Here is a 17,828-nt window from a genome sequence, read left to right as displayed (position 1 = left end):
AGGGTTAAAAAATGGAAGCACCAACACATCGAGGGTCGTGTGGATAAGCTGGGATCACCTGAACCTGCGGCGCCTCTTCTCCTGTCTGACGAAGCTCACAGTGGTGAGCGAAATGCATTAGAGCCCAAAATAGAAGATGCCGTTTTAAAAAGGATAATAAATAATTCTGCAAAACCGGAAAGAGTCTGCGACTCATTGCCTCTCTCGTGTAGAGAGGTTTTGTTTGAATATATATATCAACTCCACCTCGCACTCTCCAGTACGTGATGTATGTGATGCACTCTTGGCAATAATTACCACCAGTCAGAAATGTAGCTCGGAAGACTTTATTTTACATCAAGCCAAACTCCAAAAACCCAACGCGTTTCGGCGACACACTCGCCTTGGTCACGGGCATATATATATATATATATATATGTATTAAAAAATTAAATAGTATTTTTTAACTTGTATTAATTATTTATTAATTTTAAGGTTATTTAAGTATTTTAAGTATGTTTAAGTTAATTATATTCATTATTTCATTAATTTTCAAATACTTTTAAGACATTAAAAAAAATCGATATCTTGACTAACTATATTTTTTACAACGATATTTTTGATTCGATATTTTTGTACTTAACTGTTTGGAGATAGGGATTCGATATTTTTGCATTCTATATTTTTTCCTCGATATTTTGCTAAGTCTATATTTGTGTCATCGATATTATGTCAGTGATCAGAGTGTAGTATCAACTTCCTGATTGATTAGTGGTTAGAGAGTATGTGGGGATTTGACTGGAACCAGGAGGAACATTCTGAAAGCAATCCTTGCATGATATGATCCCTTTTTATGGAAGCAGCAAAATCAAAGGGTCAGCCTGCACCTTGGAACACTCTGGATTAATGGCAGACACTACATACTGGAAGCCGTCTTGTTAAAGTGGCTTGCTTCTGTGGCTAGACAAGTTGTTTGGGTGCCCTTGCAAACATTCATGAGGGCGGCCTAACAGATACCTTGGTTCAAGAGACCCCTTCTAAATAAAAGCAAATAGATATGCACAAGCTTCTCATGCTCCTGCTTCAACAGTAGCCTGGGTCTATTGCATGTTGGTTGAGGTTGGTCCCCACTGATGTCCTGGGGCTCATCCTACTAGGATTTGAAAACTGGGTAAAGTACAACCATTTCAGCACTGGACTCACAAGGTAAGCAGGCAGCCCAATGCTTCTCACAGAGAAGTGTTGGGGGGCGGGGGCAAGAGCTCAAAGCTCAACAGTCAACCAACAGACAGATTAATTTAATGACCACAACTGTGGTTGTCTTTATTTAAAAATAAGTTCTTTAATCACACAATAAAACGAAATATTACACAATGCAATTAGGAGAGCCAATACAGGGTAGTATTCCTTGTTGTGCTCTCAGTGCTCTACACCCTCCTGCTCTTGTATTCTCTCCCCACCCGAGTGGCCCTACTAGTTTCAACCCTCCTCCCCCCTCGAGCACACCCCACAGAGTTTAGATACACAAATGAGCTAACACCAGTTTAAATTGAAGAACAGAGTCCTGTGCACACATATAAGGGTGAAGGTTTTAGTGTAAAAACCAAAATAAATAACGAAATCCCAAAGGTTGTAGGAACGCTGGTAGACAGGCGTGTAATGGCCATTACTCTGGACGTGAAGACAAATGCTACACGCCGGATTCTAGTGCCTAGATCGTTTTGGTCATGGACTTACACGTCCGTCTACCAGCGTCCCTACAATCATTGGGATTTCATTATTTATCCTAGAATACTTTCCCGAAGACCGTATATTTTTGTGAACCACCCGTGTCGCAACCGGGCTGGAATTATCACCGGTACAGCGATTCTATTGATACTTTGCTAACTTAACAGCCCTGAAGAGTCACAATTGTACCACGTTGTGACGAAACACGTGTCGGCTGGTTTGTTCATTCTGTATTGATCCGGATTCAAAATCCCCATTATGATAACTCTGTTGGAGACCTGCTTAACGTCTACAAAAAGAACAATTGGAAATTTTGATTTTTACACTTAAACCTTCACCCGTATACGTGTGCACAGGACTCTGTTCTATATTCACAGTGTAGATCTCGGCTTACACACTCGCAGGGGTTGTTTTCTTTTGGGTTTGTTCCCCCTGACCTGGTAGCACCGTTCTTAATTAATTGCATCTTAGAACATTTGCGTACTTGCTTGAGCGCCATTTCTTCCGGTCTTCAATCTAAACCCTTCACTGATATTGTTACCGGTATAAATTGGGCAGAAAGCATGGCGTCCTCAAGCTCTACTTTCTCAAAGCACGACTTTTTTCAAAATAAAATAGTTTTATTATGTTTTTCACTTTCAACATATAGGTCATCAATACAAGACAGAAGGACTTATTAATAGCACCTCTGTAAAAACAGTAATACAAACCAATAATGCATAGCATATTATAACCACAATGTTCAATCACATATGGTTTTGCTAATTGCAAATCCATTCCCCGTCTGCATCTAGGGTGTGTCACTATGCTGTGCCGAGTACTCTGTAGGTTTGCCAATGCAGTCATATTTTAGTCCATTTGTTTGGGCTCAAAGAACGTATTAGTACTTGGCTCCAGTTGCTATTTTAGACTGATGGTACATGTGCAGTGATCCTGCAGGTCAGGTAATGTGATGGGCACCTTCCGTCTTCATGGAGTCCTCTTCTCAACTCCTGCATTGATGGATGACAGCAGCACAGCAAATTCAGCTTTTACAGCAATTGCAGTTTCTCTGGCCGTCCGGCGCCACTCAGAAGCACTGCATCAAGGTTGTTAAGCGCTTACAGCAAGGCAGGTCTGGGGGTCATGGCATGGCTTCTCCAGCATTTGCAGCCTCATAGCCTGAGTATTGTCCTCCAGTGATCACGAGTAGTTGCAGCCTCTAAGGCTGACTGAGGTCCACTCAGCAGTGACCCATCTTCCTTTCATCTACCTTTCTCTTTTCCTCACAGTCTCTCCTCCCGCAGGGCCTGGGACACTTCTCTCTTTTAGCAGACAGGCCAGGTGCAGCCCCACACCTCACCACTACTATCTACAAACTCAGTGTTCTGGAATAATTAGGGAGAAGCCCCCTGCTAACAAAGTATTTATGGCATTTCTATAGGCAGTCCAGTTTCCATCCTCTTCTCATCAGTGTCTCGATCTCTATCCTTCAGCCACTGGGATGCAGGCAATACATTGTTACTGCCTGGGTTAACTTTCCTCATCCTTCATCTTGTGCCATGCTAAACCAGGGACATCCAAAATAATGGATCCGACTGGCTTCAGTACTCGGACTCGCACACACTGTACACAGAGTCCTACTACCATGCATGTATCACAGCCTCACTGTACATGCACTTACCAAACACATGGGTTATTAATGCAATGTTCTGCATTACACATAACTGCAGACTTTTACAACAAAGGCACTAAACGACCACTCCCACTGACAGATATAAAGTTCTGGCCCACTGCAAATAACAAAACCCGGTATACGGTCACTGCTGCTTTTTACACTACAGCCACGACAGAGACAGTGGTCATCTGCCTACTACAAGGGCACCCTTGGTGCACCCTCCAGTTCACAGGACAAGCTCTGGGCACTGTACTGTCAAGGAAAATCCTAGGCCTCTGCGCGCTCACTAGGTTAGTGTGATGCCATTGCCAAAATAAATGTCAGGATGCCAGAATCACATGCAGTTGGGCAATCAGCAATGGAACAGGCCATGTACTATGCAGGAGAGATTCCCATTCCAACATGGTTTCTGTTTAGTATTTCCTTGTGCGCACCATCACACTACTAAATGAAACCTCAACCAATAAGCAGGGTATGGGACAGGAGAGAAGAGGAGATTAAATAGTGGTGATCTTAGTGTGAGGATTCACATCATTAGTTTCTCTACTTGCTCATCACAGGGACTCACAGACACCATTTTGTAGAACTAAGAAAACCTGCTTGAACCCCAATGACCTATTCCTCCCGTATGGTTAAAGATGTGCACTATTAACATGTTGAATTCAGTACCTGTCCTCCTGTCGCATGTGAAGAAAGACTAGAAACAGGATTCTCACAATCTATGGAAATCGGATTAGTTTAAAAAAAATGAGAACAAGAGAATTAAAAAAAGACATCTCCCTGGTTTGCACGTTCTACTCTTTATAGCCTGGGAGCATTCGGCAAGACGTTCAATGAGGATTTTACAAAGCAAACCGTGCAACTTGGTTTTGCTTCTTTGTCTATCCTAATAGTGTTAGGGTGACCAACTGTCATGGGTGCAAATTCAGGACAGTGAGTGTAAAAATTCAGGACAAAGGGTCAAAATTCAGGACAAAAATTCAGGACAGGGGGTCAAAATTCAGGACAAAATTTCGGGACAAAAGGTATTTTTTACGGACACATCAAAGGAGGTTGTGCATAGTATATAAGTAATCCCATTTATATCCTAACATATTCATACATTTGCAAACCTATCCATTGTGTATCCTTCCAGACATCATTTCTCTCATCCATCCCGCCATCCATACTTTCACTCATCCATTCACCCACCTTTTCACCCTATCCATCCGTACACTAATCCATCCACTCTTCCATCCAGCCATTTATCTTTTCACCCATCCAGCTATCCGTTCATTTACTCATCCAGGCACTCATCCTTCCACCCATCCACCTTTTCAGCTATCCACCCATCCTTCCTTTCTCTCTCCAATGACCCTTTCACTTAGCCATCCATCCTTCCATCCATCCACCCATCCTTCTATTCATCCACTCATGAATCCATCCATTGACCCTACCACTCATCCATCCACCCATTCACTCACCGATCATCCACCCTTTCACTCATCTATCCATCCTTTAGCTAATTATCCATCTATTCACCCTTTCAATCATTCATTCAGCAATCCATCCAGCCATCCTTTCACTTACTCACTCCCCCACGTTTTCATATTCATTATGAGCTGAGCCTTTGTCTGCAGAGTTCCAGACAGAAGAGGCCCATCAAGAATGTCACCCTCCCTGTAGTTCCTAAAGCAAGGGGTGGGGTGGGGGAGTATTCACTATGCCCCTGCACATAGGCAATCTGAAAAATTGGAAGTCATGAGTCATGCATGATGCACAGTGCTAGGACGTGAGGTGACTGTGACATGGTGTTGTTTTCAAGGCTTTAAGCGGGATGATAAAAGGGAGAGGGTCTCTCAAAAGGGGGTGTTCGATGTAATTAAGAGCGGGGCTTAAGACACCTAAGCTAAAAATCTGTGTTTAGCATAGTGCGCCGCCAGACTGGTATTTTGCCTCTTCTATCATTTTATCCAGATAAATAACAAGTATTGTTACACCTACAACAAGCCAGAACTATTGGCTTTGTCAATGGCTGTTAGATGCATAAAATAAAAATGCTGCAACCATGGCTTTGTTGAAAATAATATTTAAACCGTACTTTTCTAAAATGATGAGACTGAAAGCACTCTAGCCCGAGCCTCTTCTTTTCAACTTGTTTCACCAGCTTCTTTGAATGAACTTGATTCTGTAGCCACATTTGCGTGTTTGCACATTCCTATCATCTAACAAAATACGCTGCCCTAGACCATGGCAGGAGGAGGCCCACCGCATGCAGTAACACCTCAGACGACCCATTGTCATTCTGTGTGTGGCCATCATCAGCCCATACAGAATGACAATGGGGGAGGGGGGCTGCTCTTGTGCTCCGAGGTGGAGTGCGAGGCGCCCCATCAGGGAGCTCAGGCCTCTCACAGGGAACAGCTCTGCTCCCTGCAAGGCCAAAATTACGGACAAAAGGCGTCCGTAAAAAGGATCCTCACGGACAACGGACGTGAGGTCCAATTTACGGACGGTCCGTGAAATTTACGGACGGTTGGTCACCCTAAATAGTGTTCTGGAAGGTCCATGACAACTACTGAACAACAAGACAGACCAATATATCAAGAGGCACACACAAGTCTGCTCAGAACAAAACAATGTGCATTACAGCAGCTCTCTGCTTAAACAACTTTTGATTTTCTAACCATGAGCTACTATGCGCATGTAGGCACATAGCCCACATAAGGAAAGTAAACCAAAATGACTTTACTACCAGGTGTTTACCTCTATTCTGTGGTACATGCTTTGTTAATTTGGTTTAGTCTTCTGGAAATGAGGATGTGGGTATTCCTTTTCCTGATAAAATCAGGTTTGCCAATCCAATAAACTGAAAATGTTTCTGTTCCTGAAACTCACACTGGACTGTACTCGGCAGGCTCACCCATACGGTCAGTTTCACAATGTAATGTATGGCAGTAGGATGGCTACATAACCTGTGTCTCAAAAACCTATTTCATAGTGATCTAAGGTGCTTCTTCAAAGAGAACAAATTAAAATGTAATACAACATTTTCTAACCATGAGCTACATACAACATGATTGAGAATTGGGACTGTGACATTCTTTACGCATTCTCACATTGGCAACAATTATAAATTGCTTACTTTATAACTTGCTGCAAAGTTGACAAAAGCTGACTTGTTGTGTCGTGATCACTTGCACTCAACGAGGACATCAGAATATGCAGATCATTGAAGATCAGAATATGATCTTTAGCATGCTTCTTTGTGACCTGTACAAGCTTCTTCCACCGGTCTCCGACATTTACCCCTGGAAGACAATCTGATATTTACTAAGGTAACTAAAACATTCCCTTACCTTTGTAATAAAATGAACATAAAATGCGAATTCTGTTATGAAATCAATGCATTTAAAATCAAATTTTTGTGCCTTGTATACACTTATGATTGGCCACGCAAGAAGGTGCTATGGCCTCTTATTAATGGAGCATTACCTCCAACCTAAACAAATAGTACTTCAAAATTCTACATTTTTAACGTGATACTTAAAAAAAAATATATATATATATAAAATTCAAAAAAGAAGTTGAAAGAGGAAATAAGATGAAGCACAGAGCTGGAAAATGTAGAAAAATAGGTAAAGAGAGTAGGAGATGAAAGAGGAGAAAAGACACCAACAGAATGGGCGATTCCCACGATTAGGAAGAAAAATGGGGGAAAAGTAAGAAAAGACTCTGAAGAAGAGAGGTGGAACAGGGTGAAGAAGAGAGGTAAACAGGGCGAAAATGTAACAGAATATATAGAAAGAAGGTAAATAAGCCCCCTGCACTGATTCTCTTGCTACTGGGCTCAGGCAGCTACATTGATAGCACTGCCCCTCTTTATAGCACAGGATCCAACACTGAGAAGTACTTACTTTTAAAGGTTTTCTGACAAGCTGGAGCAGACGCCTGTCAACAGGTTTGAGCTCTATCAAAGGGAAATTTACGGGTCCCAAAATTCCAGTAGGTATCACCTTTTGTGAGTTTTTAACAGCGCTTTACCTTCGCGAATTTGCTGAAACTTACAGACTATTGCATACTTGAGACCTGATTCACAAAGGTCCTCCGCACTCATGACAGAGTCGAGCAGGGAGTCTTTACACTCGGGGCAGAATCTACACAGTGAGAATTCTCATTGCAGCGATTCTGCCCCAAGTGCGGAGACTCCCCTATGAATATGGTGCCTCTGCCACGAGTACGTATGTCCTTTGTGAATGAGGACCTCAAAGTACACTTGCAGACCTGAAAATGCCGGTCGATTGATATCACCTGTAACAGTAAGACCTGTGGTAGGCATTCTATTTTTTTTCTTTTTACCTATCAAACAAAATGTACAACTACAAGGTGTTTTAGGTTTTCAGAAATCTTTCTTTTCGACTGCTGTTTCTTTGCATCCATTCTTTTCTCCATCCCACTTTCATTCCCACAAATCAAGCAAAGCCAAGCATTTTTTGTTTAGATTTTTTTCTTCTTTTATTTATTAATCTGTTTTGATGTGATCTGGCTGAATATTCTATCTCTGACTTTTTATCAGGTTGTTAATTGACGAACTGATAAAGATATTGAAGAAAAGCCTCAAACTAATTTGTGCTGTGAATCTGTGTAACGGACTTAGGGACTGCTTACTAAGTCGTTTGGAAAGGCTCCGAAAGGCATTTGGATTTTCCTAAACCGTGTCAGAAACATTTCCAACCGACCGATTATGATGGAAAGGTAACAGCTCGGTCATTCCGACTCTGCTCTGACCGGCATTCGGAAACTCCGAGTCGGTTGGAGCGGATTCGTACAGCTCAATGGACAGCATTTCTTACCGATCGATTGCGATGTCGGATTCCGACAGCCTTTCCGACTCGGTCTGTCCGACATGAAAAGGCTGTAAGAAACCGACTTTGGGGCCCCTCGCAGTCCCCCCTTCATCCAGAGGTCTCAGTTTGGGGCCCATGGGGTTACCCAAGGGACCCCCCTTGTAGAATCATGCACAGTGTGACAGGCACCAAGGGGAGCCCACTACAGGGTGCAAGGTTTTCCAAAACCACCCCTTTATTCAATGGGAGCCTGTGTTGTTGGTCGAAACACATACATAAAGCAAAATGGTGCCTGGGACACTAATAACAGAATCTATGGTAATTGGTGAGATAGTTCAATTATCTACCCCTACGACAAATAAATTGTCTGAAAAAACTATTTTTGTATTTGTATAAATAAAATTTCCCACCTCCACAGAGAGAACACCCAATATTAGTTTCCTTATTAGTTTTTCACTTTAATTGAAAAAGAATTAGAATTAGATTGGGGCTTGTATAATTTGTAGGCCCACTTCAAACAAACGAACACAAAAGTATACATATTTACACATTAATTTTTACGTAAACATATACAAAACATATGTATATATATATACACACATGAATAAAAAGATGTATTCAAAGTACTGTAGCCCAATTTTTCTTTCAACAAAGGATGCTCGCTATATGTACAGACTCCGCATTCCTCTCAAAGTAAGCTCCACCAGACCTTTACACAAGAAGTATAAATAGTCCATATCTTTCTAGGCTATCTTCAATCCTTTTACTCCTTGTGAATAATGCTTTCCATAAGTTCAAATAATTTGGCTGGGGTCTTCTTCAAACAAAATGTCGACGCGTTTCAGCCATCATAATTCTGGCCTCATCAGGAATAGGGCTAATAAATAATTCGGTCTTCAGAGATAAATATATCCTCTTTAAACATATCCTCTTTAAACATATCCTCTTTAAACAGTCAAATCTGGACAACGCTAAATTCCATCGATTCAGTGACTGTTTAGTTAGCGATGGTGAACTCCTATAAATTCACTGTTTGCTGTCCTTCCATATTTAAGAGGAAAGCGTATTTGCCCACTCTTATTCGGGACCCTTCAATTTTATCCCGGGTATTTAAATTTTGCGGCCATTTAAAAAGGCTAAGAGCAACGCCAAATGTAGGAGTACTCAGTCCGTTCGCCGTAGCGTCATTAAACCGGACTTTCACCGCTCACGGTCGAAACACAGGCTCCAATGGAAGTCAATGGGAGCATTTCCAAACTGTGTTCGGAAGCACCATAATTGGTCGGTCGAAACCTCCGGCCACCAGTCGGTTGGAACCGTTTCCGACAAGGAGTCGGTCAGAAAGCTTTCCGACCGACATCGTAATCAGGCCCTTAGTTCCTACTGGACCTGGTATACCAGAATGAGACCATGCACCTTCAATTCATATAACATCTTCAGGGGACATGGCCACATATTGTCAAAATAATGATGTACTCACTAGATTACTCTGATCAATGCTAATGAAATAAGAGCTACTACACATTAAAGAGATACATATATAAATATACCACGTTGAAATGTGAGTAGATCCGACTACATTCCAATAGCAGCTACAGTGAAATACTTATTTACTGCAGTCCGGATCAAGTATTTGACCACAAACAACAACGTGACAGTTTGGCACATGGTCATTAAATAATTATTGCTCCTACCTAAAGGTGAACTAATTGTTTTAACAAATGATATACAGAGGTCTGCGAAATAATTGAAAAAGTATAATTTCTTAATATGGAATGTTACGGCAGTGCTTAATCTGTGCCGGTGTTTTCCGGTGCTTAGCACCGGCACTTATTTAACAGGGCCGGGTCTAGACCGGAGTGGCAACTTACATTAACAACTGCAGTGCAAAACGTGTGTCAGAAAATACATTCTGTCTCCATTCTCCCCGATAAAAAGTGCTTCAACGCTTAGCTGATAATAAATCCATGCCTGTCCTTCAGTCAGTAGTTCCGGTGGGTAGATTTGGTTCCGACTGTGCATCGGCCCTGCGGCAGCCGAGGCAGCCTGTGTGTGACCTTTTTTACAATCCACGCACCCCCTCCCCCCTCAACACCCCCCCCTCCCTCGCCAGCCCGCCTTATCGTCATCCATTTATGGGCGAAGCACACATGCACGAGTCACGACGCACGCACCGGAAGTTGAGCACCACGGCACTATTATTTGAAGCAGTGTTTTGTACAGTGCCCAACAGCAGGCCTCTAAAGGCATTCACCATACTGTAACACGGTAAGTAATCAACCACTGCTGCTTTTTCACGATAGTGGTAGCAGTGTAAACTTGGTATGAATGAGATAGCCATAATGAACGTTAGGTAACGACTCCTCTGACTCCGAGCAATCCTGCGGCTTTTGCTAGGCACTGTGTGCAAAACTGGAAAACAAAATTGTTAGAAAATGCAATAAAAATACTTTGCATGCAGTTAATTGTGAGATTCAAGGTTATTTATGTGTTAGCACTTGACCTGAAGTACATATATTGTTCCAGTACTTTAACGTTCTTTCTCGAAAGTCACAGACGTTAAGCACTCCAAAAACGCAATCAGTAATTTCAACTGAGACAACACATGGGGTAAAGGCCAGACCAAGAGTGAAAATCGAATTTTTTATCATTTCTGTAATGCGTCTTCCAAGCGGATCCCCTCGAAATCTCAGTGGCAAGCATCAAACACCCAAGGGGCACCATATTTATACTATGGCTCCAGATCGCGTGAGAGCCGGATGTCTTGTGAAAGTTCGACTTTTGAGCGTACAGGTAAGTATATTAAGTCCAGGCTCTCCAGTGCCACAGTCAGCAGGCATGGTAATAAAGGATGTAACTGCAACTGCATTAATGTTACGTAACCCAATAAGTAACGAACGCCGCAATTTTCTTATGTAGTCACTGACATAAATTGTTGTAAATAAACTTTTTGAGTGTCATGATTTTTGGATATACAGTCCTAAATATTGGGGTAAGGTGTGTTCCCCTTTCACACATATCAGGAAGGATTGTATGCTTATTTTTTAATTAATCATGTATTGAGCTGTTGGAGGCAGTTAATATGTTCCAGTTTTTGGCAATGAGATATGGTTAGATTGTGGTGTGCTGAAATCGGAAAAAATGTTGTCAAAATATTTGCATGTTTGGTAAGCTGTCTTGCCAATAGTCTTACTTTATGGGGTCTAGATAGTGTATGAACATTACAATTTGGATACAGATTCTAATTTTAGTGGAAACCTGAGATCAGCTAGGCTACATGCTTCTCTGCGTATTGGTGATTTGTTGTGACTGTTTAGTTGAACATTGTCTTTGTCATACATCAATGCATTAAACCCCCTACTACTATGTGGTGATTGCTTAATTTCAGAATTGTATTTTGATTTTACTTTTCACCGGAGATAGAGCTGGAATTGGCTGGAGTTAGCTGCACTAAAGGTGTGATAGAATACTTTAGCCTTTTATATCAACAAAGCCACCGATAGCTTACAGAGGCTCAGTGGGCAGGACTGAAGCTATATTTTCCTAGGGTAGCAGATTGAATTCTCTCTATTCTTCTGCCATCAACTGCCACCTCTGTAATGGGCAGTGTAAAGCGTCACCATGTTAGTAGGTTAGTGAGGGTCTTGCCATGTGGCAGTGAGTAAACAAGCTACTGCCATGTCACAGTGGGACTTCCGAGTGCACCTTCCCAGGCATTAGTGGGAGTAGGGAGAAAACTTTCTTTATTTTTAGATTCACTTACAGAGAATGCAGTGGCTTTCATTTCTCTATATCAAATAGGCACTATTTGCAGTGCTTGATGTTAACTACTAATAACATTTTAGCAGCACCTGGGTACCCTCAGTGTATATGAATGTGCAGAAACCAAGAGCCCCAGTGGTTGGTGTACAAAGGAAAGGCCATTGATGATACTCGACATACAATTCACAACTGCAGCTTTCCACATGTCATCAAGAGGAACATGAGTAGGATAACATTCTACACTGCTGCCTATGTAAGAGGAGCACAGGTAGACTGGCCAACAGGGAAATCTGGCAGTGCCTGAAGGGCTGGTCTCATTGATCTGTGAATGGGTTGCTTTTTTATTGGTTTATGGGCCTGTTTTACGGTTTGGTTTGGTGGGGCATTTTTACAGTTGATTTCCTGATACTAATGCAAAAACTGCTTGCAGCAAGCACAAATGGATGCATGCTTGCATACCACGCAAAACACTTATAAAGTATGTCTGTACAAATTCATAACTGCCCTGATATGCAAATGTTGTCTACTTTCTTAGCTATCTGATTTTCTAATTTGGTGCCTATTTTATAATCCAATCCCGCTCTGAGGAGATGGCAGTGGAGCAGCAGGAGTTAAGAGAGCTAGGAATAGATTCAACCACCAAAATATATTCAGGTACAATTGCATTCTATGGAAGGATTTTTCAATAGCCCTCAGAAGCTAACGAATAGTCAAGCATATTTAGGAGTATTTATTGTCCGTCAAGCAGGAAACATCTTTGACAGTCCAAGATATGTCTTTGGAAAAGGTTTGGACTAACTATCTTTCTTATCTGGCACTTAACCAAAAATTACCTCATGTGGAAATCGCATTTATCTCCTGAGAGGCCAGTGCTCTGAGAGGTGACAATGCAGTAGTTGCGACAGGCTGATGAACATGTCAAGCTGAGCCTGACGTTGTTGGCCTCTTTTCTGTGCTGCAGAATGTACCTTTTTAAGGCATAATTCTATCAGGTAACTTCCTGATTTTCTTGTCGGCTAGTCAATTTTCCAATGTCTGTCCTTTATAAGTGAGTGAACAATCATTTTAAGCAAACCACTCTGAGTTGAGATATTTATCCTTGCATGCTTCCACCGAAACACACACACCTTCGCCTTTTGAGAGGTCCACGCACAAATCGCCTGTTGAGAGGTGCTAGCCTTTTCCAGGAATTCAGGCCTCCCTTGACAGTGCTGCTATCTGTAAACATATTGTTACTAGTTCTTTAAAATATGCATTCAGTGGGGTGTTGCTATGCCCAGATGAGAATTTCTCTCACACCTCTTGCAGTTGCCCGCTTGGTGTATGATACCACTCCCTATAGAGTGCTTGGATTGTCATGCATGAGGGATTATTTTTTATCTGAAAATACACTAAGACATCACTCACTCAGTTATTTAGCTCATTTATGCATTCTATAGAGGAAGGAATTATTTTCAGTATTTTTTTTATTGCAGTAGACATTTTAAATGATTGTCACAATTTCAGTAAGCCATAGTCACTACCACTATCACTAACACCATCATTGCGAACATCACCATTCCTCCTCCATTACCACCAACCTCCCTACTACCCTTATCACTACTATTACTTTTGTCACCATACGACCACTGTAGCATTTGGACATGGCCTTTGTTCACTCTACTCTATGAAAACCAGACTATTGGCTTTGACTTCATTTGTTTTAAGAGCCAAAAGTACAATGTCAAGCTCTGTGATGCCAATCGTTCCTTGAAATATTTTGCACCCTCACCCCAAAGCCACCTATCATGGCCTGTCTGCTAATAAATGTTCCTGGGTTCAAGACAAGCCTAACAAAATAATCAGACAACAATTTGGCAATTAGGATCTTTCTTTGATGATTTGCAAAGGGATCAATCTTGTGGCCAATATTGCATGTGTCAGTTTGAATTGACATGAGGCATGTAGAAACTTGGAGTTATTTTTGTCAGCAGGGGGTAAGATCCATGCAGTGCCAGGTGTATCCAGTTTAATGTGGTCAACACACTTATTTCTTGTTGTGATATCTGCATATTAATTACACTGACACACTGTAGAGCCTTCTGTTTGTGCTTCCGTAACCTTCCCCAGAAGTGGTTGACAGACTGCAACCCCTTGATTGCAGTACACTCTAGAGGCACAGACCAGTTTGACTATATTGAATGGCCATTAGGTGTTAATGTTGCACTCATTTCTATTTGTTCCCTGGCCACAGAGAGTACCTGAATAATCAGTCATCTTTAACAGATCCTTAAATGTGCATAATGAGCTTAGAGAATTCCAGAAGTTCCTCAGATATTTCATAGTCGCATCTGGTTTAGGGGCTATAACCTCATTACCTTAAACACTTTATTTATGTACCACTGATCTAATAGAAGAAATACCTTGAGTCTGCAAAGGTATGATGCTTGGGTAGGTCTGGCGGTCTGATACTTGTGCAAACTCACAGATAGTGAACATGTGCTGTGTTGAATTGACTGCGAGTGGCCAGCATTTGTTTATAGGGTACACTAGAAGTCATGATGGGTAAAGCTTTCTGTGACACTGGATGAATTCAGGCACTGATGTGAAAATATTCCTGTTGAGTCTAGCAAAGGTAGTAATGAACGGAATTCCCTGTAACTATAATAGCTGCAGATGTACAGGTATGGTAGGATATCGGTGATTGGGTCTGGTGTGGGGATGGTGTGTTTAACATCACAGTCAGGGGACAATATGAGTGGGGGATGTAGGCTACAGCGGGAACACTTTCCTACTGTAGCATAATGCTTCTGAAGATTCCTCTTTGATATATTAGCAAGTATGTAAAAGTTGTATCTTTAAGCTCATGACACACAATTAGACTCTGCTAAAAACGTCAAAACAAAGCACTTTTGCACATACCACAGTATTGTCCTTTCTCTAAATCGGCACAAAGAGGATTGGAATATTTCACATACCTCTTTTCAATACATTAGTCATTTTAGTTAATTTATTCCAAAATTGTGATTTACATGCACTTTTGAGTTCATATTTTTCAAAATATTTGCAGTGCAGGGGAACCTCCTATCAAAACCTCATTTGAGGAAGGCTCCCTTACTGAAATTCAGACCGGATATTACATCTGGCTTCCAGCCTGCCAGTTAAGGATGTGGGTGGAGGCAATAGAGGACGTGGGTGGAGGCAATAGAGGACGTGGGTGGAGCCAGTGGAGGAAGTGGGTGGCGCCGGGGACTGTGGGTGTTGCCTCCGGCAAACATTTGTGCACCTGGACTTCATATTTTACAAATTAAGGACTGGTCTGGATGCTGGCTGTGATGGCCATGGGGTATCTTCCATAGGAAAAATGGCAGGAGTGCTTTATGAGAAGAAATGACGCCTGGGAGGAGATGATGAGCCACAGCAAAATTCAGAGGGGATGCGCAAAACTTAATGAGACCTTCCAACATAGGTACAGCATTGCTTACTATCACTTCTCTAGTAAGCTTCCACATCATGGAGCTAGTAAAGATTTCTTCCAGGTATTTATAATGTGTGACCGCTAGTAGTTTTTCACGTTCCAAGAATGAGGTAAAGTTGATCTGTGATCAACAGCACTCTGAAGAACAGTGAGCTGGATGTACATACAATTGTACAAAATACTGTCTGTAATTTGCGACCAGAATTTTTACGCCCAATGTCTTAATTTGCAAAGCGAACTATGTTACTTATAGGGTGTTTAGCAAATTACCGATTCGTAGGGGGTCGAATTTCGACCTACCGCATTTATATTAAAGATGTAGGTCGCGACCTGATAGGTCTCTCAACGGTGGGGGACCTGTGGCAGAAGGGGGGAGTTGTTCCGTTTGGTGAGCTGCAACGAAAATACCACCTACAGGAAGGGGAAACTTTCCGGTATCTTCAGGTGCAGAGTGTACTTCAGAAGGTGTTACCTAGTGGCTCAGACTTGTCCGTTTCCTCACCATTAGAAGATCGATTACTGGATGATTACCTTCCATTCCGTGCTAACATACTGAAAGATTCTCAATAATATGCCGGACCCTATGGGTATGATATGGGCAAAATGGAATGACGAGGTGGGGGAGATCGACGACAAGGAGTGGAGGGAAGACTTGGCCTCGCCGCGGGAGGTAGCGATTTGCTCATGTTTTAAGTTCATCCAACTTAAAGTGCTTCACAGGACATACTATACCAGTTCGGCATTTGTTAAGATGGGCCTTTTGTCCTCGCCGGACTGTCCTCTGGGTTGTGGAAAGCTGGGGACCTTCCTGCATCAGTGGTGTGACTGCCCTGACCTCCAGAGATATTGGGGAAGAGTTGTCTCCGCCATGCCCCACTTATGTCATAGACCAATAGCTCTATCCCCACGACTCTGCCTTTTGAATGTTTGGGAGGCTACTGATCTAAACAGATATGAGCGTTTCTGGGTCACACTGGGCTGTATGGTTGCCAAGCGCAAAATCGCAAAAACCTGGAAGGGGGGTGGGTGGGTTGCTCTTAAGTATGCGGAATGGGCATCAGACTTGGACTGGTGCATGCAGGCGGAGAGGGCGGTGTACGAAAGTAGAGGTTGCCCGGGTAAATTGACCAACGTGTGGGGCCCTTGGAACAAAAGTAGAGGCTTTATTTGTACCCCATTTGCAGAACTGAGCGATGTTGTTGATGATGTGACACCATAGGCTGACTGTCGCAGGGGCTGATGCCATTAGAGTGTTTTTCCTTTGGCCCAATGTATTCTATGGTTTCATTTATGTTTTCTGTAGTCCTTCGGTATTGTATTTTGCCTCGTAACTGCACCATTATTGTGTTTATTTGTTTTATTTTTACTTTTAATAAAAAAAAAAAAAAAAAGAAGATGTAGGTCGCAAATTGTGACCGACTAGGAATTGCAGCCACCATAGGGATGGTGGCCAGCTGGGCTAAACAGACAACCAGGTCTGTGATTGCTTTTATATATCCTTCATTTCTTTAACGGAAAACAAGATGCTTTTTAAACAAAAAATTAGATCGACGCCCTAAACATGCCCCTTCCAAATATCAAATTGGTGTTATGTCACAAACCCAAATTGCAATTTGATAACTTGTTACTGAATCTCAAATTCGGTTTGATACATTAGAAATAGCATTTTTACAGTTGCAAATAGCCAGATTCTGTTAATCGGACGTTGCAACAGCAAAAAAGTATAGCACATCTGACCCTCAGTACCCATCTTAGACTGTGTAGAGTATGCCTACGGGATACAGAAGATAATGAAAGAAAAAAGCAAAAGGATGGTGCCTCCATACATCCCTCCTTTAGTTTATTATCAAACAAAATCCATGCCGACAGTTGCCCAAAATATTCAATTTTGAAAATTTGGTCCATGATAAATTGTGTACCTGTTTAACCAAATATAATAGTTGGAATGAAATTCTCAAGTTGGACAACTTACGCCAAAGCAAAACATGATCAATAAAAGTCAAAGAAGCAGATTTCCTCTGCTGCCACTTTGGACCTCAGCACAAGATATTACAGAGCACAGTTCTGATACGACATGCTCATTCCTGGACGAAAACAAGCCTTTCCTTGAGGAATTAAATTACTTTGTAATATCTACTCTCCAACATGAAATAATAGCAGCCTAGCAAAAATCCATGCCCCAATGTCAATAAAGTCAGTCCATGGGCACTGAAGGTAATAAAGAGTGGTGAAGTGAAGGTACTAAAAGAATATATATATATATATATATATATATATATATATATATATATATATATACATATAATACATACATACATATATATATATATATATATATATATATATATATATATGTATGTATGTATTATATGTATGTATTATATGTATATATATATATATATATATATATATATATATA

General features: G+C 41.5%; 1 protein-coding gene across 1 annotated transcript in view; it reads right to left on the bottom strand.

Annotated features, from left to right (window-relative positions):
• TTC38 (tetratricopeptide repeat domain 38) overlaps positions 1 to 17,828 on the bottom strand; it is a 693,598-nt gene that overhangs the window by 308,540 nt on the left and 367,230 nt on the right. The window contains exon 11 of the mRNA XM_086952761.1: positions 6,489 to 6,654. Within this exon, the coding sequence (XP_086808887.1) occupies positions 6,489 to 6,654 (166 nt within the window). The remainder of the gene's footprint in view (positions 1 to 6,488; positions 6,655 to 17,828) is intronic.

The sequence above is a fragment of the Lissotriton vulgaris genome, chromosome 1_2 (genome assembly GCF_964263255.1).
Source record: "Lissotriton vulgaris chromosome 1_2, aLisVul1.2, whole genome shotgun sequence".
NCBI lineage: Eukaryota > Metazoa > Chordata > Amphibia > Caudata > Salamandridae > Lissotriton > Lissotriton vulgaris.
The sequence above is the reverse complement of the archived record's forward strand: the minus strand, read 5'-3'. Positions and strand labels throughout refer to the sequence as shown.